The 27,256-nt window shown below is 46.0% G+C and overlaps 1 protein-coding gene across 1 annotated transcript in view; it reads right to left on the bottom strand.

Moving 5' to 3' along the window:
- Positions 1-2,226: 2,226 nt before the first annotated feature.
- The window catches only part of LOC115145416 (zinc finger CCCH domain-containing protein 3-like), an 88,456-nt gene continuing 63,426 nt past the window's right edge, over positions 2,227-27,256 (bottom strand). Inside the window, exons 5-11 of the mRNA XM_065003220.1 lie at positions 23,724-23,805; positions 23,462-23,617; positions 23,279-23,348; positions 19,996-20,127; positions 12,486-12,655; positions 12,053-12,243; positions 2,227-2,547 (exon numbers count right to left, since the gene is read on the bottom strand). Of these exons, the coding sequence (XP_064859292.1) occupies positions 2,516-2,547; positions 12,053-12,243; positions 12,486-12,655; positions 19,996-20,127; positions 23,279-23,348; positions 23,462-23,617; positions 23,724-23,805 (833 nt within the window). The 3' untranslated portion in view covers positions 2,227-2,515. The remainder of the gene's footprint in view (positions 2,548-12,052; positions 12,244-12,485; positions 12,656-19,995; positions 20,128-23,278; positions 23,349-23,461; positions 23,618-23,723; positions 23,806-27,256) is intronic.

The following is a 27,256-nucleotide window of genomic DNA, read 5'->3' as shown; positions in this document are numbered from 1 at the left end:
CTCTCCACTGTCAATAGATCACATAGAGAATCAGGTGGATCAGTCACATGGGCACATTGATTGTTACAGTGGGCAGAACTGGTGTGCACATTCTGCATAAAGGTATATTGAAAGAAAGGGTAGTCGTTGTTTCCTAATCATCCTGTCCTCATTCCAGCTTGGTCGCTCAAGATCCACTGTGAAATTCGACATCTGTCCAGGTAAGCAGGACGTCGGGAGATTCCTACAAAACCGGCCACTAGGGGAAAGGGCGAGTGCTACAACCACCAAGCAGTTTTCTACAGCGTTGTGGACGGAGATGGCGGATGGTTGTAAGCTCCGGCTTCGGGGGTCGCGAGCTCCGGCTCCGGGGGTCACGAGCTCAATCCCAGTTCTAGGCACTGTTTTGTGTTTTAACCCTATCACAAACCTCAAACTTTGAAGAGTTCATATTCTGTTAACAACATCATTTGGTTATGAGTTGACTAGTCATATACTCGCATTTGTGACCAAAGCATATAATTGGAGAAAAAAACACTTAAAAAAAAATCCACCTCAAACTTTTATCTCAAACAGACCATTTAAAAAATGCTTGCAATTTCCTCATAGAACATGATGTCATCTCCCTGAGGAGGATGAGCTGGCCAATCAGCGGTCTAGAGGAGGATGAGCTGGCCAATCAGCGGTCTAGAGGAGGATGAGCTGGCCAATCAGCGGTCTAGAGGAGGATGAGCTGGCCAATCAGCGGTCTAGAGGAGGATGAGCTGGCCAATCAGCGGTCTACCTGCGTGCATATTTTTTTATGACCGGTATACATCCACACCATTCCAACTCAGAAAAGCAGTTTTTTAGCTTAATAAACTTAACTTAATAAAAACGAATTGGAAGGAAAAACATTTATATTGTAAGCATATTTAATAGAAATCTGGAAACACTGGGCAGTTACTTTAACCGTTCAGAGTTAAGGCCTAAACTTAACCTTGGAGTTGTTTTGCTTGAACTCTATCCCAAACCTTAACCCTTAATCATTCGGAATGAATGACCTTTGAAACGTTTATGGACAAACGGATTCTGCAGTGAGAGCTTGTTGCACATTCATCCTGTAAGATACAACATATTGTTGGGGGTTAGGGGGAGTCACTTCTTGCATTGTGGGGCAGTTATACATAAGGTGATGGGTCAGGTCATAGGTGATGATTTAAATGATGAAACCAATCTCAATGTGACTTGGATTTAAAGGGAATAGCGCTGAGACTGGTGCAAAACAATATGGTGGAAGGAAACTGGTGTTCACACCACTGATGCATTGTGGTTTACGCCAATCAAATGCCTTTTATGCTTGTGAGAATAACCAAGTTAGCTACCTAGCCGTTTCCCCCCGGTTTAGCTAGTGATAATGATGCACAAGCTAGACCTATTGGAAACATTGCCATCTCCTAACATCATTTAGCTAGACCTATTGGAAACATTGCCATCTCCTAACATCATTTAGCCACCAGATTCAGGAGCTTGAACCCCCCCAAACGCTTGAAAACCACATTGAAACCTCCATTAGATTTTTACCCAAAGTTTAGGAAGAAAACTGAACATAATTCATGATGGTTTTTTATTGAATTTTAGTTTGTTTTGGAGTCAAAGATAATAGTTTCAGTATAGTTTTAGTTTTGTAAATGATTTTATTTCAGTTTATTAAATATTTTTTTCATAATTCGTTTTCGTATTTGTTTCAGTTTTAGTTTAGCTACTACAATAACCTTGGTCTACATTGTGTGTGAGCTCCTTAGCGTGTATTAATGCTCTGTGTTGCCGTGGTAAATTCTGCTGTGTGTACATGCTCCCCGGGGCGACGCAACAGTAATTTGTCACTGTGACGACGCCTCGGTTAAATAGCGTAGTAATGGTCTAAATATCAGGAGCTGTACACATATATACACACACAAACACACAAAGGGGCGTCGTAATAGTTTTATTATCAGCTCTGGGCTCGGTAGGCAGGTAATGGATGGATTACACATCCCAACATCCTCTCTGTGCCACCCTCCATCTCCCTACACACTAATTATATGACACAAAGAGATGGCGTGAAGAGAGACCGAGCACGATGATCTAGGAGAAGAGACCGATCTTGGAGAGGGATGGAAGATGAGAGAATGTAGGAGGGAGGTTGGTGGGTAATCAGCAGACAATCAGAGGCTAGCACCCCCGACCCCCGACCCAAGAGCAAAACAAAGTCCAACAAAAGGCATGTACAGTAATAATATTTTATTCGAAATTCATCAAGCTCCAATTGACAAAAAAACTAAACATGTTCAAATATCAATTCAATCTGCATTACAAACATCATTGCTGTATGAAATGTAAGAGTCCATAAAGCAAACGTTTAGCTACATTAAAGACCCTGAGTATGGTTGAGAGCAGACACAGATATGAGTCTGAGAAACGTCAGAGCTTCCATAAGCATTCAATACATACGTCTCTGTAGTATTCTCAAAGCTCATTTGGTGTTCAGGCAGTATCCATTCTAGTTCCTGTAGTTCTAGAGTCGAGGCTTGATCTGCAGTATTCTCTCTATGGAAGAGACAGACAGACAGGCACAACAGAAACAGATTGAGATTAAAGATACCAACAAAACTAACATGTCAGACAGCAGAGAGATCGCTCTACAACCACAGGGGTGCACAAAACGACAGGCTGTGTGTGTGTGTGCCTGAGGATGTGAATGGGTGAAACGCAGGGCTCTCTGTCCTACTGAAAGCCTGAGTGATGGCATCTCCGCTGATGAGCAAACTGGGAACTGAATGAATGGGAGAACAGGGGTGTGTGTGCATGCTCCGGCAGTGATGCATAGCTATTGGGTTAATTTATGTAAAGTGGAGAGCAGGGCTGTGGCGGTCATGAAATGTTGTCAGCCGGTTATTGTCATGCAAAAGACTGCCGGTAATTAACCGTTAATTAACATAAAGTTTGGCATCTTCAGGCCGCCACACATACAATCTGCTGATGTGTGCCTTTGGAATCTACATTTTAAAAAAGTGTAATAAATCAATTCAATATACACAATCACAATAAATCCATCATTTATTTTAGTCAGTTCTAAAGAAAAATGTTATGAAGAAAATGCATGTCAGAAAAACAGAATATGAGTTTTTTGTTCCTCGCCTCAGGCTGCCCAGCCGTTCTCCCATCAAGTGATCATATTTTTACCCATCAGACTATTCTCAATTTAATCTCGTCTTTACTAATATGTGAAATTAGTTTTGATTCAGTGACCCATTACCAAATGGGCAGGTACAGGGACATGGGGAAAATGTAATTAATGTGTATGCAGTCAAACAGAAAATGGAGGCCTCACTCTTTCCCGTTAGTTCGTTGATCAATGAGGCCGGATACACAACTTCAGTTTGATAGAGGAGTTGTGCTTAATATGAGCAGCTGAGAAATCAATAGAAGAAACACTTATTTCACTCCACTGTGTGAGGAGCTGCATGGCAGGTGATATCCCCCCCACACTCTGTATGCTATGGGCTCTGCATCAACCACTGTGTGAGGAGCTGCATGGCAGGTGATATCCCCCCCACACTCTGTATGCTATGGGCTCTGCATCAACCACTGTGTGAGGAGCTGCATGGCAGGTGATATCCCCCCCACACTCTGTATGCTATGGGCTCTTCAACCCTATTCCTGCATCAACCACTGTGTGAGGAGCTGCACGGCAGGTGATATCCCCCCCACACTCTGTATGCTATGGGCTCTGCATCAACCACTGTGTGAGGAGCTGCATGGCAGGTGATATCCCCCCCACACTCTGTATGCTATGGGCTCTGCATCAACCACTGTGTGAGGAGCTGCACGGCAGGTGATATCCCCCCCACACTCTGTATGCTATGGGCTCTTCAACCCTATTCCTGCATCAACCACTGTGTGAGGAGCTGCATGGCAGGTGATATCCCCCCCACACTCTGTATGCTATGGGCTCTGCATCAACCACTGTGTGAGGAGCTGCACGGCAGGTGATATCCCCCCCACACTCTGTATGCTATGGGCTCTGCATCAACCACTGTGTGAGGAGCTGCATGGCAGGTGATATCCCCCCCACACTCTGTATGCTATGGGCTCTGCATCAACCACTGTGTGAGGAGCTGCACGGCAGGTGATATCCCCCCCACACTCTGTATGCTATGGGCTCTGCATCAACCACTGTGTGAGGAGCTGCATGGCAGGTGATATCCCCCCACACTCTGTATGCTATGGGCTCTGCATCAACCACTGTGTGAGGAGCTGCATGGCAGGTGATATCCCCCCCACACTCTGTATGCTATGGGCTCTTCAACCCTATTCCTGCATCAACCACTGTGTGAGGAGCTGCACGGCAGGTGATATCCCCCCCACACTCTGTATGCCATGGGCTCTGCATCAACCACTGTGTGAGGAGCTGCATGGCAGGTGATATCCCCCCCACACTCTGTATGCTATGGGCTCTGCATCAACCACTGTGTGAGGAGCTGCATGGCAGGTGATATCCCCCCCACACTCTGTATGCCATGGGCTCTGCATCAACCACTGTGTGAGGAGCTGCATGGCAGGTGATATCCCCCCCACACTCTGTATGCTATGGGCTCTGCATCAACCACTGTGTGAGGAGCTGCATGGCAGGTGATATCCCCCCCACACTCTGTATGCTATGGGCTCTTCAACCCTATTCCTGCATCAACCACTGTGTGAGGAGCTGCACGGCAGGTGATATCCCCCCCACACTCTGTATGCCATGGGCTCTTCAACCCTATTCCTGCATCTACCCAGTGCTTCACTTGGGAAACGAAGTGATATCTGTTCGGGAACATCGATAGTAACATGTTTTCGCGTTATGAAAAAAAAAAAAAATCCCTATTACTAGGCTATTCGAAATCAAATACAAATTCACTGTAAGCTGCCCTGTACAATCAAGGAACCGGCAGCATCGCCTAAGGCTGGCTATACAGTGCGTTCTCTCCCAGACTCGTGGATAGAACTTTTGGACCGTAGCATAAGGTAACCATCCAGTATACATACTAATACAGTCCACACTCAAAAGCAAATTACCCAAATGTGTTTAATTTTGGAGTATAGGCTAAACCAATTATGTACCAAAGACATCTTAAATCAGATGTTTTTCTGCAATGTGTAATATGGGGGTAGGCTATATATTGTATAACAGCAAAATCCATTTTAATTACTTAGTTTTTTCTCTCCCAGACTTGGGCTCATAAGCCTATGCAATCAGCTCTAAAATGGGTGTTTTGAATGAATCACCACCTTTAGAAAGCCCTGTCCGTTTCACTGTGTTGAACCATGTTTTACACTCAAACTGGAACTTCTTTCTTCACATTGATCATCACAGTGAGGTGAGGTTTAAAAGCATGATACTGTTTTGATGATAAGTGTTTGATGTGACTTTTCCATTGATGTCAGAGTGGTTAGAGGGACAATAGAGCCCTGATGAGTACCAGTCCATTAGGACCTGATGGCCGTTAGCGAATCGGATACTACCAATGCATGTCCAGAGTGCATGAAAGGAGATTCCCGTGACTCAATGGTCACATGTAATTTTACTATGGTCATGACTGCTGGTGTGACAGTAATACGGTCACTGCAACAGCCCCAGTGGAGAGGAACTTGTTTGGATTCTTTCCACCCTTAACAAGCCACAGGGGTGTGGAGAGTGTGTGTGTGTGTGTGTGTGTGTGTTGAGGGATAAACCAGCGCTCATTAGTAACACTTAACTGCACTGGACACAGAGTTGAAGGTGGTCTGTGTGTGTGTGTGTGAGGTTGTGTGTGTGTGTGTGTGTGTGTGTGTGTGGTGTGAGGTTGTGTGTGTGTTGAGGGATAAACCAGCGCTCATTAGTAACACTTAACTGCACTGGACACAGAGTTGAAGGTGGTCTCTGTGTGTGTGTGTGTGTGTGTGTGAGGTTGTGTGTGTGTGTTGAGGGATAAACCAGCGCTCATTAGTAACACTTAACTGCACTGGACACAGAGTTGAAGGTGGTCTGTGTGTGTGTGTGTGTGTGTAACTGACCACTTGCTGTGTCTCAGGAGGATTGTGTGTTTGTGTGCCAAAGTGTGTGTGTATGGTGTGTGTGTGTACAGTGCATTCGGGAAGTGTTCAGACCCCATCACTTTTTCCACATTTTGTTACGTTACAGCCAGTGGTGGAAACAGCACTCAATTGTCATATTGAGTAAAAGTAAAGATTCCTTAACAGAAAACTCAAGTGAAAGTCACCCAGTAAAATGCAAAAATATAAATAGTAAAGTACAGAAAACGGCTGAAAACTTCCCGAATGCACTGTATTGTTCCTCTTTGTCTGTATATACTGAGTTTTTACTGTGACTGGTAGCTGCTCTGTACCCTGCTAACACTGTACCCATACATTAAAATAGCCTTCCGTGCCCATGGGAGACTGCCACTGGGCACCACAGCAGCTATACACTGAGCTCTGACTGCTGTGTTCCCGGAAGGGAGCCCAGGTTCCATATAATCCCTGGCTCTACACACTCACACGTATACACCCCAGTCAAGCATGTGCTACAGCAGCTAACCCAGACAGGAATAACCAATGATGCAGGCAAGACCCTCTGCAGGATTTAAAGACATACTAAAGCTGGGATGAAGGGAGGGTTAAGGAGGAGAATAGAGAGAAGAGAAGAAAGAGGGGGACACAGGGGAGAGAGAGAGAGGGGGGGGCAGATAGATGGAGAGAGACTGAGTTCCATAGTCCATGTAAAGGGAGAAAGATACATGGAGATGAAGGAAAAGAGGGATTCCATGTGTGTGAGGTATATACAGTGCCTTGCGAAAGTATTCGGCCCCCTTGAACTTTGCGACCTTTTGCCACATTTCAGGAGCACTGTGCAAGCGATAATATTGAAATGGAAGGAGTATCAGACCACCCCAAATCTACCAAGACCTGGCCGTCCCTCTAAACTTTCAGCTCATACAAGGAGAAGACTGATCAGAGATGCAGCCAAGAGGCCCATGATCACTCTGGATGAACTGCAGAGATCTACAGCTGAGGTGGGAGACTCTGTCCATAGGACAACAATCAGTCGTATATTGCACAAATCTGGCCTTTATGGAAGAGTGGCAAGAAGAAAGCCATTTCTTAAAAATATCCATAAAAAGTGTAGTTTAAAGTTTGCCACAAGCCACCTGGGAGACACACCAAACATGTGGAAGAAGGTGCTCTGGTCAGATGAAACCAAAATTGAACTTTTTGGCAACAATGCAAAACGTTATGTTTGGCGTAAAAGCAACACAGCTCATCACCCTGAACACAACATCCCCACTGTCAAACATGGTGGTGGCAGCATCATGGTTTGGGCCTGCTTTTCTTCAGCAGGGACAGGGAAGATGGTTAAAATTGATGGGAAGATGGATGGAGCCAAATACAGGACCATTCTGGAAGAAAACCTGATGGAGTCAGCAAAAGACCTGAGACTGGGACGGAGATTTGTCTTCCAACAAGACAATGATCCAAAACATAAAGCAAAATCTACAATGGAATGGTTCAAAAATAAACATATCCAGGTGTTAGAATGGCCAAGTCAAAGTCCAGACCTGAATTCAATCGAGAATCTGTGGAAAGAACTGAAAACTGCTGTTCACAAATGCTCTCCATCCAACCTCACTGAGCTCAAGCTGTTTTGCAAGGAGGAATGGGAAAAAATGTCAGTCTCTCGATGTGCAAATCTGATAGAGACATACCCCAAGCGACTTACAGCTGTAATCGCAGCAAAAGGTGGCGCTACAAAGTATTAACTTAAGGGGGCTGAATAATTTTGTTAAAAAAGTTTGAAATATCCAATAAATGTCGTTCCACTTCATGATTGTGTCCCACTTGTTGTTGATTCTTCACAAAAAAATACAGTTTTATATCTTTATGTTTGAAGCCTGAAATGTGGCAAAAGGTCGCAAAGTTCAAGGGGGCCGAATACTTTCGCAAGGCACTGTATATGCGTGTCATGGTAGCTAGCAGTAAGGGAGAGGCATGCAGGATGTCCAGATGACACAGGGGGAGAGAGAGAGAGGGGGGTGTATATATATGCGTGTCATGGTAGCTAGCAGTAAGGGAGAGGCATGCAGGATGTCCAGGGGCACAGGGGCAGCTAAAGGTGAAAGGTTAAAGTTGTTTCCTGGAGAAGAGAGACTAAATATGAACCTGAAACAGACATGGCGAGAGGGATGATGACAGAGTGAGGGAGAGAGGGATGATGACAGAGTGAGGGAGAGAGGGATGATGACAGAGTGAGGGAGAGAGGGATGATGACAGAGTGAGGGAGTGAGGGATGATGACAGAGTGAGGGAGAGAGGGATGATGACAGAGTGAGGGATGATGACAGAGTGAGGGATGATGACAGAGTGAGGGACGATGACAGAGTGAGGGAGAGAGGGACGATGACAGAGTGAGGGAGAGAGGGACGATGACAGAGTGAGGGAGAGAGGGACGATGACAGAGTGAGGGAGAGAGGGATGATGACAGAGTGAGGGATGATGACAGAGTGAGGGATGATGACATAGTGAGGGAGTGAGGGATGATGACAGAGTGAGGGATGATGACAGAGTGAGGGAGAGAGGGACGATGACAGAGTGAGGGAGAGAGGGACGATGACAGAGTGAGGGAGAGAGGGACGATGACAGAGTGAGGGAGAGAGGGATGATGACAGAGTGAGGGAGAGAGGGATGATGACAGAGTGAGGGAGAGAGGGATGATGACAGAGTGAGGGAGAGAGGGATGATGACAGAGTGAGGGAGAGAGGGATGATGACAGAGTGAGGAGAGAGGGATGATGACAGAGTGAGGGAGAGAGGGATGATGACAGAGTGAGGGAGAGTGGGATGATGACAGAGTGAGGGAGAGAGGGATGATGACAGAGTGAGGGAGTGAGGGATGATGACAGAGTGAGGGAGAGAGGGATGATGACAGAGTGAGGGAGTGAGGGATGATGACAGAGTGAGGGAGAGAGGGATGATGACAGAGTGAGGGAGTGAGGGATGATGACAGAGTGAGGGAGAGAGGGATGATGACAGAGTGAGGGAGAGAGGGATGATGACAGAGTGAGGGAGAGAGGGATGATGACAGAGTGAGGGAGAGTGGGATGATGACAGAGTGAGGGAGAGAGGGATGATGACAGAGTGAGGGAGTGAGGGATGATGACAGAGTGAGGGAGAGAGGGATGATGACAGAGTGAGGGAGTGAGGGATGATGACAGAGTGAGGGAGAGAGGGATGATGACAGAGTGAGGGAGTGAGGGATGATGACAGAGTGAGGGAGAGAGGGATGATGACAGAGTGAGGGAGTGAGGGATGATGACAGAGTGAGGGAGAGAGGGATGATGACAGAGTGAGGGAGAGAGGGATGATGACAGAGTGAGGGAGAGAGGGATGATGACAGAGTGAGGGAGAGTGGGATGATGACAGAGTGAGGGAGAGAGGGATGATGACAGAGTGAGGGAGTGAGGGATGATGACAGAGTGAGGGAGAGAGGGATGATGACAGAGTGAGGGAGTGAGGGATGATGACAGAGTGAGGGAGAGAGGGATGATGACAGAGTGAGGGAGTGAGGGATGATGACAGAGTGAGGGAGAGAGGGATGATGACAGAGTGAGGGAGAGAGGGATGATGACAGAGTGAGGGAGAGTGGGATGATGACAGAGTGAGGGAGAGAGGGATGATGACAGAGTGAGGGAGTGAGGGATGATGACAGAGTGAGGGAGTGAGGGATGATGACAGAGTGAGGGAGAGAGGGATGATGACAGAGTGAGGGAGTGAGGGATGATGACAGAGTGAGGGAGAGAGGGATGATGACAGAGTGAGGGAGAGAGGGATGTTCTGGTGTAATTTACAGTCGCCTAGTATTTTCTTAGAAATGTAATGGTAATATGGTAATAACATAGTAGTGTATGAACACTTTCTTTTGGAGTTATTGAATCATGTACTGGTACCGCAAGGTACTATTTAGTATTAGGTAGAAACAGATTTGGTTTATTTCTTTCAAGCAAAATGTCGACATTGTTAAAATGTACCGTTACTGAAAGAGAATTGAAGTGGTAAGTTCATCTGTGGTGTCTGTCTGTTTCTTCACGACTGGACAGTGAGAGTAAATGTGCGTGTTAGTGTGTGATTGAGGGTTCCTCTATGTCAGGGAGGGGCAGAGGCAGGTGGACATAGAAGAGAGAGTAGGCGACGGGGGGAGGCCGACAGGGGGAATGAGGGAGGGTGACGGGGGAGGGAGGCCCTCTTCTAATCCTCTATCTGTCAGTCTGTCAACAGAGAGCCCAGCTGTGCCTCCCTCTTGCCCCAAACCTAAATATTATTACCTCTCTCCCACTAAGCACTATTACACTTCCAGCTAAGTATTATCATACTCAAATATTACCTTCTACTGCAACCAGTATCAACCTCCTAAAAGTACTTGAGTACCCCAATATCAGGGCGTTCCCAAACCTTATTTCCTCAACCACTAATATTTACCCCATGGATATGGTGCCCTCAGGGGTCCATGCTTAGTTCCCTCCTGTATTCCCTGTTTGCGCCAGACTCCAACATCATTATTAAGTTTGCTGACGACACTACTGCCTGATCACCGACGAAGATGGTGTGGTGCCAGGACAACAACCTTTCCCTCAACGTTAGCAAGACAAAGCAACTGATCCCGAACTACAGGAAATGGAGGGCCGCCCCCATGCACATTGATGGGGCTGTGGTGGAGCGGGTTGAGCGCTTCATGTTCCTCAGTGTCCACATTACTAAGGAATTAACATGCTCCACACACACCAAAAGTCGTGAAGAAGGCACGACGACGCCTCTTACCGCTCAGTATGCTAAAAGGATTTGGCATGGGCCTTCAGATCCTCAAAAAGTTATACGGCAGCACCATCGAGAGCATCTTGACTGGCTGCATCACTGCTTGGTATGGCAACTGCTTGGCATCCGACCGCAAGGCGCTACAGAGTGTAGTATGTACAGCCCAGTACATCACTGGGACTCATCTCCCTGCCATCCATGACCTCTATACCATGCGGTGTCAGAGGAAGTCACTACTACTACTACTGCTGCTACTGCATGGCAAGTGGTACCGATACACCAAGTCTGAAACCAACAGGACCCTAAACAGCTCTACCCCCCGAGCCATAAGACTACTAAACAGTTAACCAAATAGCTAACCGGACTATCTGCATGGACTATTTTGCACTAAATATTTGGACTCATCACACACACTGCTGTTACTGCTTATCATCTAAGTAAACATTTCACTGTTAGTCTACACCTGTTGTTTATGACCAGCCAGGGAGCATTTCACTGTTAGTCTACACCTGTTGTTTATGACCAGCCAGGGAGCATTTCACTGTTAGTCTACACCTGTTGTTTATGACCAGCCAGGGAGCATTTCACTGTTAGTCTACACCTGTTGTTTATGACCAGCCAGGGAGCATTTCACTGTTAGTCTACACCTGTTGTTTATGACCAGCCAGGGAGCATTTCACTGTTAGTCTACACCTGTTGTTTATGACCAGCCAGGGAGCATTTCACTGTTAGTCTACACCTGTTGTTTATGACCCGTCAGGGAGCATTTCACTGTTAGTCTACACCTGTTGTTTATGACCAGCCAGGGAGCATTTCACTGTTAGTCTACACCTGTTGTTTATGACCAGCCATGGAGCATTTCACTGTTAGTCTACACCTGTTGTTTATGACCAGCCAGGGAGCATTTCACTGTTAGTCTACACCTGTTGTTTATGAAGCATGTGACAAATCATTTGAATGGATCTTGATTTGATAAAAAATAATAATAATCCATTCACCATCTTTCCTCGATTAGCAGTGGGACATCTGAGCTATGTTTTAAAAACATGGGGCAGTTGGAAGAATCACAGTGCTCACAATGATTACCACAATTTTCCAATGCACTGTTTGATGAGCCCACCCCTCCAGGTCATAGGAGTCAACATGGCGACCATAGAGGCAGTTTCCTGACCTCTGTAAGACACAACTCAGAACTAGACTAACTTTCCTGGTCACTGTATGACCTCTCACCTGTGACCTCTGATCCGTCGGCAGGGGGCATGTCCAGGGCGTCTGTGTCTTCGGGGGAGCTAGAGAGGGAGATGAACGACGGGAGCTTGGTCTTGTGAGGACCCGAGGAAGAAGGCGAGGGTGTCCCTGGATCTGCCTGAGCAGAACCTTCTGCCGTCTGGTTATCAGGTAGGACCACTGACAGGCGAGGCCTGAAGAGAGGAGAGGGGGAAGTGGAAAAGGAGGAGATTAGAAAACATTGTTGACATCGAAATGTAATATAATGTCCGTTTTGACAGTGTTGTTTTATGGTTGTTGCATTTTCCAAAATGTCTGTTTTCAATTTGTAATGTAATCTATTTGCTCTGTTTTATTAAATTTTTTAAAATATAAATTGTATCTAATTCATTTCACTTTGTCATTTCATTATTCTGACAGAGGGCCCGTTCTTGACCTCTTGGTGCGGGCCTTCTTGGCCGGGGCAGCGGAGGGGCCTGTGGTGGGGTTGGGGTTAGGAGCGGTGCGTTTGGCCCTCTGACGGTGCTGGAGCTTACACTGGGCCCCTCGAGGACAGGAGCCACTACTGGAGAAGTCTGGACACACCAGGGTGTGTTTCTTCTTACACTGGAGGAGAGGACAGACCAATACCACTTATTATATGAAACACACAGGTTAACATAACCCGAGAAGACAGTTTGAGACTGCTCTGTTAATTACTACACGGAGTGTAAAAAACAGGTTGTTTACTTCCTAATATTGAGGTAACCCCCTTTTGCCCTCAGAAAAACCTCAATTCCTTGGGGCATGGACTCTACAAGGTGTTTAAAAGCATTCCGCGGGGATGCTGGCCCATCTTGACTCCAATACTTCCCACAGTTGTGTGAAGTTGGCTGGATGTCTTTTGTGTGGTGGACCATTCTTGAAACCCAGCAGCATTGCAGTTCTTGACACACTCAAACCGGTGTGCCTGGTACCTACCACCATACCCGTTCAAAGGCACTCCAATATTTTGTCTTGCCCAGTGACCCTCTGAATTGCACAGATGTACAATCAATGTTTCAATTGTCTCAAGGCTTACAAATCCTTCTCTGACCGTCTCCTCCCCTTCATCAACACTGATTGAAGTGGATTTAACAGGTGACATCAATAAGCTTTCACCTGGATTCACCTGGTCAGTCTGTCATGTTTCTAATGTTTTGAACGTGGTCATCTTAAGAGCACTGCGTGTGCCTGAGTGAGTATACAGATGAAGGTCTGGTGAGAGTGTATGTGACAGTGAGAGTGTATGTGACAGTGAGAGTGTATGTGACAGTGAGAGTGTGTGTGACAGTGAGAGTGTATGTGACAGTGAGAGTGTATGTGACAGTGAGAGTGTATGTGACAGTGAGAGTGTATGTGACAGTGAGAGTGTATGTGACAGTGAGAGTGTGTGTGACAGTGAGAGTGTGTGTGACAGTGTAATATGGGCGTAAATTGGTAACTTCATTCTGAGGGAGATTCGATCCCTCCCACCTGTCAGAAAAGCTAATTATACTCACTATGGGGTGCGAGCCGTGTTTGTGTGCATCTGGTGTGTGGGGGGCAGCCTGGAGCAGGTTGGTCCAGAAATAGAGTGAGGGTGGGGGTAAGGGGTGTCCATGTGTGTTAGAGGTGGGGGTCTGCAGATTGAGTTTCCAGGAACAGTTTGGACTCTAGTTCACCCCATGGTCCCCTCAGCCATGAACCAGTCTGGGTACCCCTCTCCTCTCTCTCCGCTATACCCCCAACCCCTCACTATAGCCAGTACCACTAACTCAGACCCCCTGCCCTTCTCACACCCATGTTCCTGCACCCTAGGGGTCAGATTAGTGTAAGTCTTAGACTTATCTCGCTTTTCTGAGGCGGCAAACCAAAACACTCACAAAGTCACACCGTAATGCTATATGTTTTCATGCCCTAACGTAAACATCGTCCGGACTACAGGAAAAAGAGGACCGAGCACGCCCCCATTCTCATCAATGGGGCTGTAGTGGAGCAGGTTGAGAGCTTCAAATTTCTTGGTGTCCACATCAACAACAAACTAGATTGGTCCAAACACACCAAGACAGTCGTGAAGAGAGCCTATTCCCCCTCAGGAAACTAAAAAGATTTGGCATGGGTCCTGAGATCCTCAAAAGGTTCTACAGCTGCAACATCGAGAGCATCCTGACCAGTTGCATCACTGCCTGGTACGGCAATTGCTCGGCCTCCGACCGCAAGGTACTTCAGAGGGTAGTGCGTACAGCCCAGTACATCACTGGGACAAAGCTGCCTGCCATCCAGGACATCTACACCAGACAGTGTCAGAGGAAGGCCCTAAAAATGGTCAAAGACCCCAGCCACCCCAGTCATAGACTGTTCTCTCTACTACCGCATGGCAAGCGGTACCGGAGTGCCAAGTCTAGGACCAAAAGGCTTCTCAACAGTTTTTACCCCCAAGCCATAAGACTCCTGAACAGCTAATCAAATGGCTACCAGGACTATTTGCATTGTCCTCCCCCCCCCCCCCCAAACCCCTCTTTTTACGCTGCTGCTACTCTCTGTTTATCATATATACATAGTCACTTTAACTATATCTACATGTACATACTACCTCAATCAGCCTGACTAACAGGTGTCTGTATAGAGCCTTGCTACTCTTTTTTCAAACGTCTTTACTTACACACACACACACACACACACACACGCACACACACACACACCTTCTTTTTGGCACCATTGGTTAGAGCCTGTAAGTAAGCTGTAAGGTTTACACCTGTTGTATTCGGCGCACGTGACAAATAAACTTAGATTTATTCGCCAAATTTAGCAAACGCCTGTCTGCCTCTATTATGGGATCAGTGGGTTATAATTCATGAGTCTGAAAGCAGAGGTGCAGATTGAAGACGCTTTACATTGATTTTAACCAATCCAACCAAGATGTGCCCAGGGGTTAGAGTGGTCGTTTCTAGACCAGAGAATGGGACAAAGACTTCCAACCGTATTTTACAGTCCTTCTCCAACTGTCACGACTTCCTCCTTGTTCGGCGGTCGACCGGCCTTCTAGCCAATCACTGATCCGTTTTGTCTTGTCTCCCTTCACACCTGGTTCCAATCCCATCAATTACATGTGGTGTATTTAACCCTCATTGTCGGAGATTGTTTGATTGTATGTGATGTGCTATTTAGTGTTGGTGTGCGACAGGTTTTTTGTACCCACTTTTGTTATTTTGTACATTTTGTTTTTTTTGAGTTTTGTCAGCATTTATTAAACGACTCCATTTATACCAAGTTCGTTCTCCTGCGACCGACTTCCCTGCCACCAACACGCACCCCTAACACCAGCGTAAGGAGAGGGAAAACTGAGCCAAATGCCAAATCTACTAAGACTCAACTGCCAGCAGTCGAATACATTCTCATTTTCATAAAACACTGAAAAGAGGGAAAGAGAGCGAGAGCCAAGAAACGGAAGATAAAAAAAGTGAAAGCGGACAGAACATCTTCATTCCACACCAAGTTAATCATTTTCCACTTGATTTAAGAAACGCTGGGACGTCTCAGGTCTATTAGAAGAGCTCTCTCTCCACTGCGTTCCAAACCAGGACGAGTCAGCACATTTACCATTACAGGGATGGAGGGAGGGGTAGAAGACAGGGGCAAAGAGGGAGGGAGATGGAGGAGAGGGAAACGGAAGGGGGGTGGATCGGGGTTCAAAGGAGAGGAAGGGAAGTTGAAAGAGTGGTGGAGATGGAGAAACAAGAGAAAGGTGGGCGATCAAGGGAATGAGAGAATGCGAAAGGGACCAAGAGGGTCCAAATTGGATAAAACGAGAGAGACAAGCGCTACAGAGTAGAACAGGGGGAGAAGGTAGTGACGGAGGACAGATGGAGGGAGGGAGGGAGGGAGGGAGGGAGAGAGGGAGGGAGAGGGGGAGGGTTAACCCCTGAGCTGCTGGAGTGTCTGCCTGCCTGCCCCATAGTGCCACCCTCAGCACTTCCTCCATCTGTAATTACTGCCTGCTATCCCTCCCACAGCCACCAGCTAGCAAGCACAAAAGCGAGCACACACACACACACACACACACACACACACACACACACACACACGCACACACCAGACCTAAGCACTTCAGCTAATAGAATAAATATGAATGCCCTTTGGTTTTATATATCCTCATTTCTCTGTGCTATATATACATGAGGCCTGACAGTGTGAAAAAAGCATGTGCTACACAGACACCCGTAAACAACAACTGAGAGGATTATAGGAGGGAGGGGATAGATGAACAGATATAGGATTGGTAGGGACAGAGACAGGCGGAACGAGAGGACAGGAGGGGTACTAGACAACAACTGAGAGGATTATAGGAGGGAGGGGATAGATGAACAGATATAGGATTGGTAGGGACAGAGACAGGCGGAACGAGAGGACAGGAGGGGTACTAGGATTATAGGAGGGAGGGGATAGATGAACAGATATAGGATTGGTAGGGACAGAGACAGGCGGAACGAGAGGACAGGAGGGGTACTAGGATTATAGGAGGGAGGGGATAGATGAACAGATATAGGATTGGTAGGGACAGAGACAGGCGGAACGAGAGGACAGGAGGGGTACTAGACAACAACTGAGAGGATTATAGGAGGGAGGGGATAGATGAACAGATATAGGATTGGTAGGGACAGAGACAGGCGGAACGAGAGGACAGGAGGGGTACTAGGATTATAGGAGGGAGGGGATAGATGAACAGATATAGGATTGGTAGGGACAGAGACAGGCGGAACGAGAGGACAGGAGGGGTACTAGGATTATAGGAGGGAGGGGATAGATGAACAGATATAGGATTGGTAGGGACAGAGACAGGCGGGACAGAGACAGGCGGAACGAGAGGACAGGAGGGGTACTAGCGGTGAATGTGGTGAATGTGGAAACAGAGAGTGTATGGGAACTCTACATTTTTTGGGGGGGTGTCTGTGTGGCCCTGTTACCCTCTGGTCCTCAATGTGTCACTCAGACACTAGAGTTATGTCACTATTGACAAGCCCTCACTCTCAACAGCTGTCCCCTCCATACCCAGCACTGTTTTGGAGGACAGTTCATATGTTTGTGTGAAGAGTATGTCCCCAGTGGTGTAGCGGTGCCTGGAGGAGTGGGTATACACTCATTTTGCCAAACATTTCCCAAACGGTCCATGAAGGAAAGGTTCCATTTATGAAAAATGATTTGAGAAACAGCGACATACAGTGTGAAAAAAAAAAAAAAAAAGACCTAAAATGACACATCCCATTTTGGTCTTTCAAAGTCAGGCCAAACCAAGCTGCTCTGTGCAAGTCGTCTAATAGTGCAAGTAGTCTAATAGTGCAAGTCGTCTAATAGTGCAAGTCGTCTAATAGTGCAAGTAGTCTAATAGTGCAAGTAGTCTAATAGTGCAAGTAGTCTAATAGTGCAAGTAGGCTAATAGTGCAAGTAGGCTAATAGTGCAAGTAGTCTAATAGTGCAAGTAGTCTAATAGTGCAAGTAGTCTAATAGTGCAAGTAGTCTAATAGTGCAAGTAGTCTAATAGTGCAAGTAGTCTAATAGTGCAAGTAGTCTAATAGTGCTAAAGTAGTCTAATATAGTGTCTAAAGTAGTCTAATAGTGCAAGTAGTCTAATAGTGCAAGTAGTCTAATAGTGCAAGTCTAATAGTGCAAGTAGTCTAATAGTGCACGTCGTCTAATAGTGCAAGTAGTCTAATAGTGCAAGTAGTCTAATAGTGCAAGTAGTCTAATAGTGCAAGTAGGCTAATAGTGCAAGTAGGCTAATAGTGCAAGTAGTCTAATAGTGCAAGTAGTCTAATAGTGCAAGTAGTCTAATAGTGCAAGTAGTCTAATAGTGCAAGTAGTCTAATAGTGCAAGTAGTCTAATAGTGCAAGTTGTCTAATAGTGCAAGTAGTCTAATAGTGCAAGTCGTCTAATAGTGCAAGTCGTCTAATAGTGCAAGTAGTCTAATAGTGCAAGTAGTCTAATAGTGCAAGTCGTCTAATAGTGCAAGTAGGCTAATAGTGCAAGTCGTCTAATAGTGCAAGTAGGCTAATAGTGCAAGTCGTCTAATAGTAGGCCTACTATTGAAACATATAAATGAGGCTGTCAACTGAGTCAGAAATTCACAGGTTTGTTTTTTCTGTTCAGGTTTTCGCTCTCAAAGTCACACTTTTTAAAAATAGAAAACAACCAAATTGGATGTTCTAAGTACACAACAATGCTCAAGTAGTCTAATAGTAGGCCTACTATTGAAACATATAAATGAGGCTGTCAACTGAGTCATTCTAAGTACACAACAATGCTTAAACCACACAAGGATGTTTGAGTGTAGTTACCCTTTAATATATGTGTTTGGTTAGTGGTGTTTCTGTAGCACATGAGATGGAGTTTTCCATCTCGGTCCATGAAATCGCTGGCATGTGCGGTGTGTATTTTAGAACATTCTAGGCCAACTGCCGTGTGCAGATTGCTGTGCTGAAAATGTGAAAAGATAAAAACCTACGACACTACTTTGATAGGCATTCTGGGGATTAATACATGCGTTTACACAACGGATAATCCTGAATGTTGATTGATTCAAAGCTGCTGCCGGTGTCTATTCCACAAATTACCAACGATTAAATCTATGACGTTAAAATGCCTACTCACTCGGTTCAATCTGACTGCCCAATCCACTGTCTCATCAGCCCAGGCAGGGAAGTTATAAACTTGATCTCCACTATAAAAAGCATCTAGGCATTATCTCACATTTTTGGAGTAACATTTTAGTTTTCTCACAGCTGAGATTTGTATAAACCCTGCAGTCTGTCTCTCTGACATTTGCAACAACGTTTCAATATTCAAATTCGATCTCCAACTGTCCCATAGTAATGAATATGTAGGGATCAGGAGAAATGGCAATTGAAAAAAGGTCTTTCCAGCTTCAGTTTGAAGTGATTGTGTTAGCTGTGTTGTTGGCTAGCTCCTCTGAACAACAGTGTCCTAAAGAGAGAGCACATTTTCTATGCCAGGTGAAATCGCGCCTCATTAGCTCATTGTTATGGATGTATCCAAATAAATGTCACTAGAAAACAGCTTCAACAAATGCAGCTGCCGTTGTTATTCTGTCTGCTCTGATTGACGCGACTGTAAGTTAGCCGTAGTTGGCTAGCTAGCAAGCAAGGGATAAAAACATTTAGAACGAACCACTGGGTCGTGTCCATTTATACAGAACAAAAAGACTGAACGACTGGGTCCCGTCTCTGGCAACCGAACCAATAGAACGAACAACCAGCCGGCTTGGGTAGCACCCCTACAGTAGATTTGTTTCGGGACTGTATCTTGTGGAAGGATGAATGCATTCATCAAAATAACGTTTTTAATGAAAATATGTGAATCGTTATTTGAATATGTTGGTAACCCGTTGTGTAAAAGTAATAATGCCCCTCGAAGGGACTTTGTCTCGGGCCAAACAACACCCGTGCCAATCTATCCTCCAAACACCGGCTTCTCTGGCATCTATCACTTAAATACGCAATGCCCACCGAGTGGGTAAACGGCATATCCCCTCCACCACACCACTGGGTACATCTACCTTCTCTACCATAGGTCATCAGATCATGACAAAGAGAAAGAGAGAATGCCTGTGCCTGTCCCCATGCGTGTGTGACTGACTGACTGTGTGTGTGTGTGAAAGAGTATCTGTGTCTGAGAGAGAGAGAGAGAGAGAGAGAGAGAGAGAGAGAGAGAGAGAGAGAGAGAGAGAGAGAGAGACAGAGAGAGAGAGAGAGACAGAGAGAGAGAGAGAGACAGAGAGAGAGAGACAGAGAGAGAGAGAGAGAGAGAGAGAGAGAGAGAGAGAGAGAGAGAGAGAGAGAGATGTATGTGAGTGCTTGTGTACATACATGTGTGTGGGACTGACTGACTGATTGTGTGTGTGTGTGTGTGTATCCTTCAGAGTGTGTCATACCTTCTCTCCCTGAGGGCAGTATCCCCTGATGAAGTCCTGGCACAAAGCAGCCTTGCGGGACACATAGACATGGCTGTAGGGACAGCTACTGTTGTTACATTTACCCTTCAGGAAGTACGAACACACAGGCATCTAGAGAGAGAGAGAAGTTGTTGTTACCGATCTCTGCTTGGCAAGATCTCCATACAAATGTCACACCAATAAAGCATTTTCAATGGAATTGAACATTTAATTGAGAGTGGGAACGAGAGAGGCAAGACAGAAAGAGAAAGTCCATTGACAGCATACTAGAGAAAACACAGTCAGATGTAGAGTTAAAGTCAACAAGCCAATCCACCATTCAAATAGGCCCCGCCTTCTACACTCTGTCATTGCCTCTGCTGTTAAATGGCCTTAATTGCAGTTGACAGAGAAAGAGAGAGTGTGTGTGTGTGTGTGTGTGTGTGACAGCCTGCATGCAGGTGTGAAATGTCCTCTTGTGTGTGAGTGAGGTGCAGGCCAGTCTAAATATACACCATGTAGAGAGAGGTGTGAGACAGAGAGCAAGAAGGGAAAAGGAGCTGGGAGAGGGAGAGCTATATGGAGAGGGCCAGGGTGGGGTGGGGTGGGGGGGGCAATGAGAGAATCAGGGCGGCTCGTTGGGATGGGATCAGTTTTACCTAATTAACTGCTACAGAAATATTTATCCAGGCCGCAGCTTGTCCAGCTAGCTATCATGATGCGTTTATGTGCTGGCTGTGTGTACGAGTTACGGTCGCCAGGGCCTGAGGGGGTAGGAAGGGGGACGGGCGGAGGTGGGGGTACAGTACAGAGGGTCTAGTTTCAGGAGTTATTTCTGGGGGGGGGGGGGGTTACAGGATTGGGGCTCCTCGTCTATCCCCAGTCCCTACTAGTATGCGTGCGTATTGGGTTGCGAGGCTGGACAGGACACCTGTCTGTGGGTTGTTTGTCTAAAGAAAACCATCTTTCCCTGTCCAGTGTAACCACTTTGCTTTACCCTTTACGGACTTGGCCTCGTTAAACACCACTACATGACCCTGTTCTGTGCTATGGGGCCAGATAAACAAATGAGACATTTTAATTACACTTATTACTATGTAACGAAGCAGAATGAATAATCGAAGATGAACCATTGTGTTGATTGTTGATAGTACTAAATATCTTATCTTATTTAGTCTTATCTTATAAATTATCTTTTAGTTTGTACTCTTTCTCTGTTAGAGAGGGAGTCGTTTAACAGAAGTTAAAGATGCAGCCAATGATCTATACTGAGCAAATATATAAACGCAACATGTACAGTGTTGGTCCCATGTTTCATGAGCTGAAATAAAATATTTTCCATAAGCACAAAAAGCTTAATTCTCCAGTATGTTGTGCACACATTTGTTTACATCTCTTAGTGAGCATTTCTCCTTTGCCAAGATAATCCATCCACCTGACAGGTGTGGCATATCAAGAAGCTGATTAAACAGCATGATCATTACACAGGTGCACCTTGTGCTGGGGGGGGCAATAAAAGGCCAATCTAAAATGTGCAGTTTGTCACACAACACAATGCCACAGATGTCTCAAGTTTTGAGGGAGCGTGCAATTGGCACGGTACCAATTGGCACGGTACCAATTGGCACCAAATTTAAACAGTTTAGAAACAAGAGTCATACTTCTGGCCTATTTGTGATTTATCCAGTTCAGGTGTGTATTGGGTATGTGTAACCAGCTGTGTGTGTGTGTCTCAGACTTTTAACATATTGGGTATGTGTAACCAGCTGTGTGTAGGTGTCTTAGACATTTAACATATTGGGTATGTGTAACCAGCTGTGTGTAGGTGTCTCAGACCTTTAACATATTGGGTATGTGTAACCAGCTGTGTGTAGGTGTCTCAGACCTTTAACATATTGGGTATGTGTAACCAGCTGTGTGTAGGTGTCTCAGACCTTTAACATATTGGGTATGTGTAACCAGCTGTGTGTAGGTGTCTCAGACCTTTAACATATTGGGTATGTGTAACCAGCTGTGTGTAGGTGTCTCAGACCTTTCACATATTGGGTATGTGTAACCAGCTGTGTGTAGGTGTCTCAGACCTTTAACATATTGGGTATGTGTAACCAGCTGTGTGTGTGTCTCAGACCTTTAACATATTGGGTATGTGTAACCAGCTGTGTGTGTGTCTCAGACCTTTCACATATTGGGTATGTGTAACCAGCTGTGTGTGTGTCTCAGACCTTTAACATATTGGGTATGTGTAACCAGCTGTGTGTGTGTCTCAGACCTTTAACATATTGGGTATGTGTAACCAGCTGTGTGTGTGTGTCTCAGACCTTTCACATATTGGGTATGTGTAACCAGCTGTGTGTGTGTCTCAGACCTTTCACATATTGGGTATGTGTAACCAGCTGTGTGTAGGTGTCTCAGACCTTTAACATATTGGGTATGTGTAACCAGCTGTGTGTGTGTCTCAGACCTTTAACATATTGGGTATGTGTAACCAGCTGTGTGTAGGTGTCTCAGACCTTTAACATATTGGGTATGTGTAACCAGCTGTGTGTAGGTGTCTCAGACCTTTAACATATTGGGTATGTGTAACCAGCTGTGTGTAGGTGTCTCAGACCTTTAACATATTGGGTATGTGTAACCAGCTGTGTGTAGGTGTGTCTTCTAGTTAATTAAGGGGTTGTGTACTCATGCCATACTCTCTGTACCCATGCCTATTAAGGTGTACGTGTTCAGGTGTAAACCATGTTGGGACATCCGAGACCATTTTGGTCATGATACCCCCATCGCCCGTACCACCTTTCAACACGCACCCCCCTAACCATAGAATCAGGTCACGTCTCTGAGTGTGTACACTACCAGTGGGAGTGTGTGTGTGTATATCTTAATACTGCCAGTGAGAGCACAGAGACAGGAGCTGTGCCAATCGCGTGAGTGAGGACTCTAGCTGCATCTCTGTACACCAACCATATCTCTAAAAACCACATATTGTATGTGACATGTCTCCATATCTATCTCTGGGTGGTAAACTAACAGTCGGTCCTAATGCAATCCCTTTCCCTACCCCCTAGCATTAATCCTTCAATGTTTGCAGATCTGTAAGTGTGTGAGACACCATATTCTCACCTCCTCCCAGGCGATATACCTGACGGGGGCAAACGCTAACTGACTAACTACACAGTACACTCCAGCCCAGCTGGTGTGAGAGAGACATTGACGTTTCACATACTCTCACCTCAAGGATGGTGTGTGTGTGTGTGTGTGTGTGTGTGTGTGTGTCACATAGTTTCACCTTCTCCTTGGCCACCTTATGGGAGAATGGACAGGTCCCACCTGTCTGCTTACACGTACCCCTCAGGAACCTGCAGGAACCAATGGGAAGAGTCATCAGAACACAGAGCAGCCAATCAGAGAGCCCACACAGTCTGTACAGGTGGTTTTGAGGAGATCTGTGCATGTTAGGTGTGTGTGTTACCTGGTACAGACGGCCACCTTATCAGGATCGTGGATGTAAGGGCAGGTGTTGCCACGGTTACACTTGCCAAAGCGGTTGTAGTACATACAGTACTGCTTCTGGGACTTCTTCTGACGAGCATGCCTGATGATGGCTAGACTCCTCTGAACCGCACGACTGGAAGACAGAACACACACAATCAAGAAAACATATAGTTGTGCAATTATGTACAGGTAGCAGAGGGTGTGTGTGTGTGTGTGTGTGTGTGTACTAAAGTGCTTACCTAGCCACAAAACGAGTGCTGGAGGGCCGAATGAGAGTGCTAGAGGTGGTGTGGGAGACTTCCTGTGGACTGGACAACCGCACTGTTTGGGGAAAATAGAGAATGGGGAAAAAAAAAGAAACCGCCTCTATAAAGACTAAACATTTAAAAAATGGGGTATTATGGCGTTATTAATACACCACTGCGACTGACATATTTTGTGTGAGTGTTTGTGTGCGGACACGCGTCCATGTCTGTGTTCACACTGCAGTAGTAGTAGTTTTATTACATTGCATGTAGGCCGTACTTGCCAGCTAAGAGCGGAATTACTTACACAGCAAGTAATTAAACAGGTAAATTAAAGCCGTTTAAAATCAGGATGTCTACTGAAGCAGTTTGTTCTCATAGCGTCAACGGCCTGAGCGGTGGAAGGAAATAGCACAGTCACAGGGATGAAGCATAACAGTCAGGGCCAGGGGGGAGTCGTCGGGTATAGCACAGTCACAGGGATGAAGCATAACAGTCACAGGGATGAAGCATAACAGTCACAGGGAGGGGGGAGGCGTCGGGTATAGCACAGTCACAGGGATGAAGCATAACAGTCACAGGGATGAAGCATAACAGTCACAGCCAGGGGGGAGGCGTCGGGTGAGGATCAGACAATTTCGGAAGCCGTTGTTTAGCAGCGCACCTCGCCGTGCCCGACACAGACAGCCATTTGTAGCATAGCCGCTTGACTTTGTAGCCACTCCTCCACTACCAACAAGTAGCACCCACCTGGGTGATGCCCTGGCAGCCTCTGGCACCAGAAAGCTCACCACTCATCAGTAGCCTAGAGTAGGCTATTAGTCTTTAAGCCTCTGCCACCAGAAAGCTCACCACTCATCAGTAGCCTAGAGTAGGCTATTACAGTCTTTAAGCCTCTGCCACCAGAAAGCTCACCACTCATCAGTAGCCTAGAGTAGGCTATTACAGTCTTTAAGCCTCTGCCACCAGAAAGCTCACCACTCATCAGTAGCCTAGAGTAGGCTATTACAGTCTTTAAGCCTCTGCCACCAGAAAGCTCACCACTCATCAGTAGCCTAGAAAGTAGGCTATTACAGTCTTTAAGCCTCTGCCACCAGAAAGCTCACCACTCATCAGTAGCCTAGAGTAGGCTATTACAGTCTTTAAGCCTCTGGCACCAGAAAGCTCACCACTCATCAGTAGCCTAGAGTAGGCTATTACAGTCTTTAAGCCTCTGCCACCAGAAAGCTCACCACTCATCAGTAGCCTAGAGTAGGATATTACAGTCTTTAAGCCTCTGCCACCAGAAAGCTCACCACTCATCAGTAGCCTAGAGTAGGCTATTACAGTCTTTAAGCCTCTGGCACCAGAAAGCTCACCACTCATCAGTAGCCTAGAGTAGGCTATTACAGTCTTTAAGCCTCTGGCACCAGAAAGCTCACCACTCATCAGTAGCCTAGAGTAGGCTATTACAGTCTTTAAGCCTCTGCCACCAGAAAGCTCACCACTCATCAGTAGCCTAGAGTAGGCTATTACAGTCTTTAAGCCTCTGCCATCACTGCAAGCCATTTCCACTGTGTGCCCAGGCAGATATGATGCAATGACCTGACAGCTATAATTTAATGTTTTAAACTGACATAGTTGTATGTCTTTGCCATGTATTGTGTATTTCAAATGACACTGAACCAAAATATAAATGCATCATGTAAAGTGTTGGTCCCATGTTCCATGAGCTGAAAGAAAATATCCCAGAAATGTCTTAACACAAAAATACAAATATGTCAAATGTTGTGCACAATTCTTTCGGCATCCCTGTCAGTGAGCATTTCTCTTTTGCCAAGATACGCCACACCTGTCAGGTGGATGGATTATCAAGAAGCTGATTAAACAGCATGATCATTACACAGTTGCACCGTGTGCTGGGGACAATAAAAGGCCACTCTAAAATGTGCAGTTTTGTCACACAACACAATGCCACAGATGTCTCAAGTTGAGGGAGCTTGCAATTGGCCTGCTGACTGCTTGAATGTCCAGAGCTGTTGGCCTGCTGACTGCTTGATTGTCCAGAGCTGTTGGCCTGCTGACTGCTTGAATGTCCAGAGCTGTTGGCCTGCTGACTGCTTGAATGTCCAGAGCTGTTGGCCTGCTGACTGCTTGAATGTCCAGAGCTGTTGGCCTGCTGACTGCTTGAATGTCCAGAGCTGTTGGCCTGCTGATTGCTTGAATGTCCAGAGCTGTTGGCCTGCTGATTGCTTGAATGTCCAGAGCTGTTGGCCTGCTGACTGCTTGAATGTCCAGAGCTGTTGGCCTGCTGACTGCTTGAATGTCCAGAGCTGTTGGCCTGCTGACTGCTTGAATGTCCAGAGCTGTTGGCCTGCTGACTGCTTGAATGTCCAGAGCTGTTGGCCTGCTGACTGCTTGAATGTCCAGAGCTGTTGGCCTGCTGACTGCTTGAATGTCCAGAGCTGTTGGCCTGCTGACTGCTTGAATGTCCAGAGCTGTTGCCAGATAATTGAATGGACATTTACAGAAGTATTCACCCCCTTGGTGTTTTGTTTTATAACCTGTTGTTGCATTACAACCTGTAATTTAAATGGATTTTTATGAGGATTTCATGTAATGGACAAACACAAAATAGTCAAAATTGGTGAAATGAAATGAAATAATGACCTGTTTCAAAATATAAAATAAAAACCCCACAAAAAAACGGAAAAGTGGTCCGTGCATATGTATTCACCCCTTTGCTATGAAGCCCCTAAATAAGATCTGGTGCAACCAATTACCTTCAGAAGTGACATAATTAGTTAAATAAATTCCACCTGTGTGCAATCTAAGTGTCACATGATCTCAGTATATATACACCTGTTCTGAAAGGCCCCAGAGTCTGCAACACCACTAAGCAAGGGGCACCACCAAGGAGCTCTCCAAACACGTCAGGGACACAGTTGTGGAGAAGTACAGATCAGGGTTAGATTATAAAAAAATATCTGAAACTTTGAACATCCCACGGAGCACCATTAAATCCATTATTAAAAGATGGAAAGAATTATGGCACCACAACAAACCTGCCAAGAGAGGGCCGCCCACCGAAACTCACGGACCAGTCAAGGAGGGCATTCATCAGAGAGGCAACGAAGAGACCAAAGATAACCTTGAAGGAGCTGCAAAGCTCCACAGTGGAGATTGGAGTACCTGTCCATAGGACCACTTTAAGCCGTACACTCCACAGAGCTGGGCTTTATAGAAGAGTGGCCAGAAAAAAGGCCATTGCTTAAAGAAAAGAATAAGCAAACACGTTTGGTGTTCGCCAAAAGGCATGTGGGAGACTCCCCAAACATATGGAAGAAAGTACTCTGGTCAGATGACACAAAAATAAGCTTTTTGGCCATCAAGGAAAATGCTATGTCTGGCGCAAACCCAACACCTCTCATCACCCGAGAACAACATCCCCACAGTGAAGCATGGTGGTGGCAGCATCATGCTGTGGGGATGTTTTTCCATCAGCAGGGACTGGGAAACTGGTCAGAATTGAAGGAATGATGGATGGT

The sequence above is a fragment of the Oncorhynchus nerka genome, linkage group LG17 (assembly GCF_034236695.1).
Source record: "Oncorhynchus nerka isolate Pitt River linkage group LG17, Oner_Uvic_2.0, whole genome shotgun sequence".
NCBI lineage: Eukaryota > Metazoa > Chordata > Actinopteri > Salmoniformes > Salmonidae > Oncorhynchus > Oncorhynchus nerka.
The sequence above is the reverse complement of the archived record's forward strand: the minus strand, read 5'-3'. Positions and strand labels throughout refer to the sequence as shown.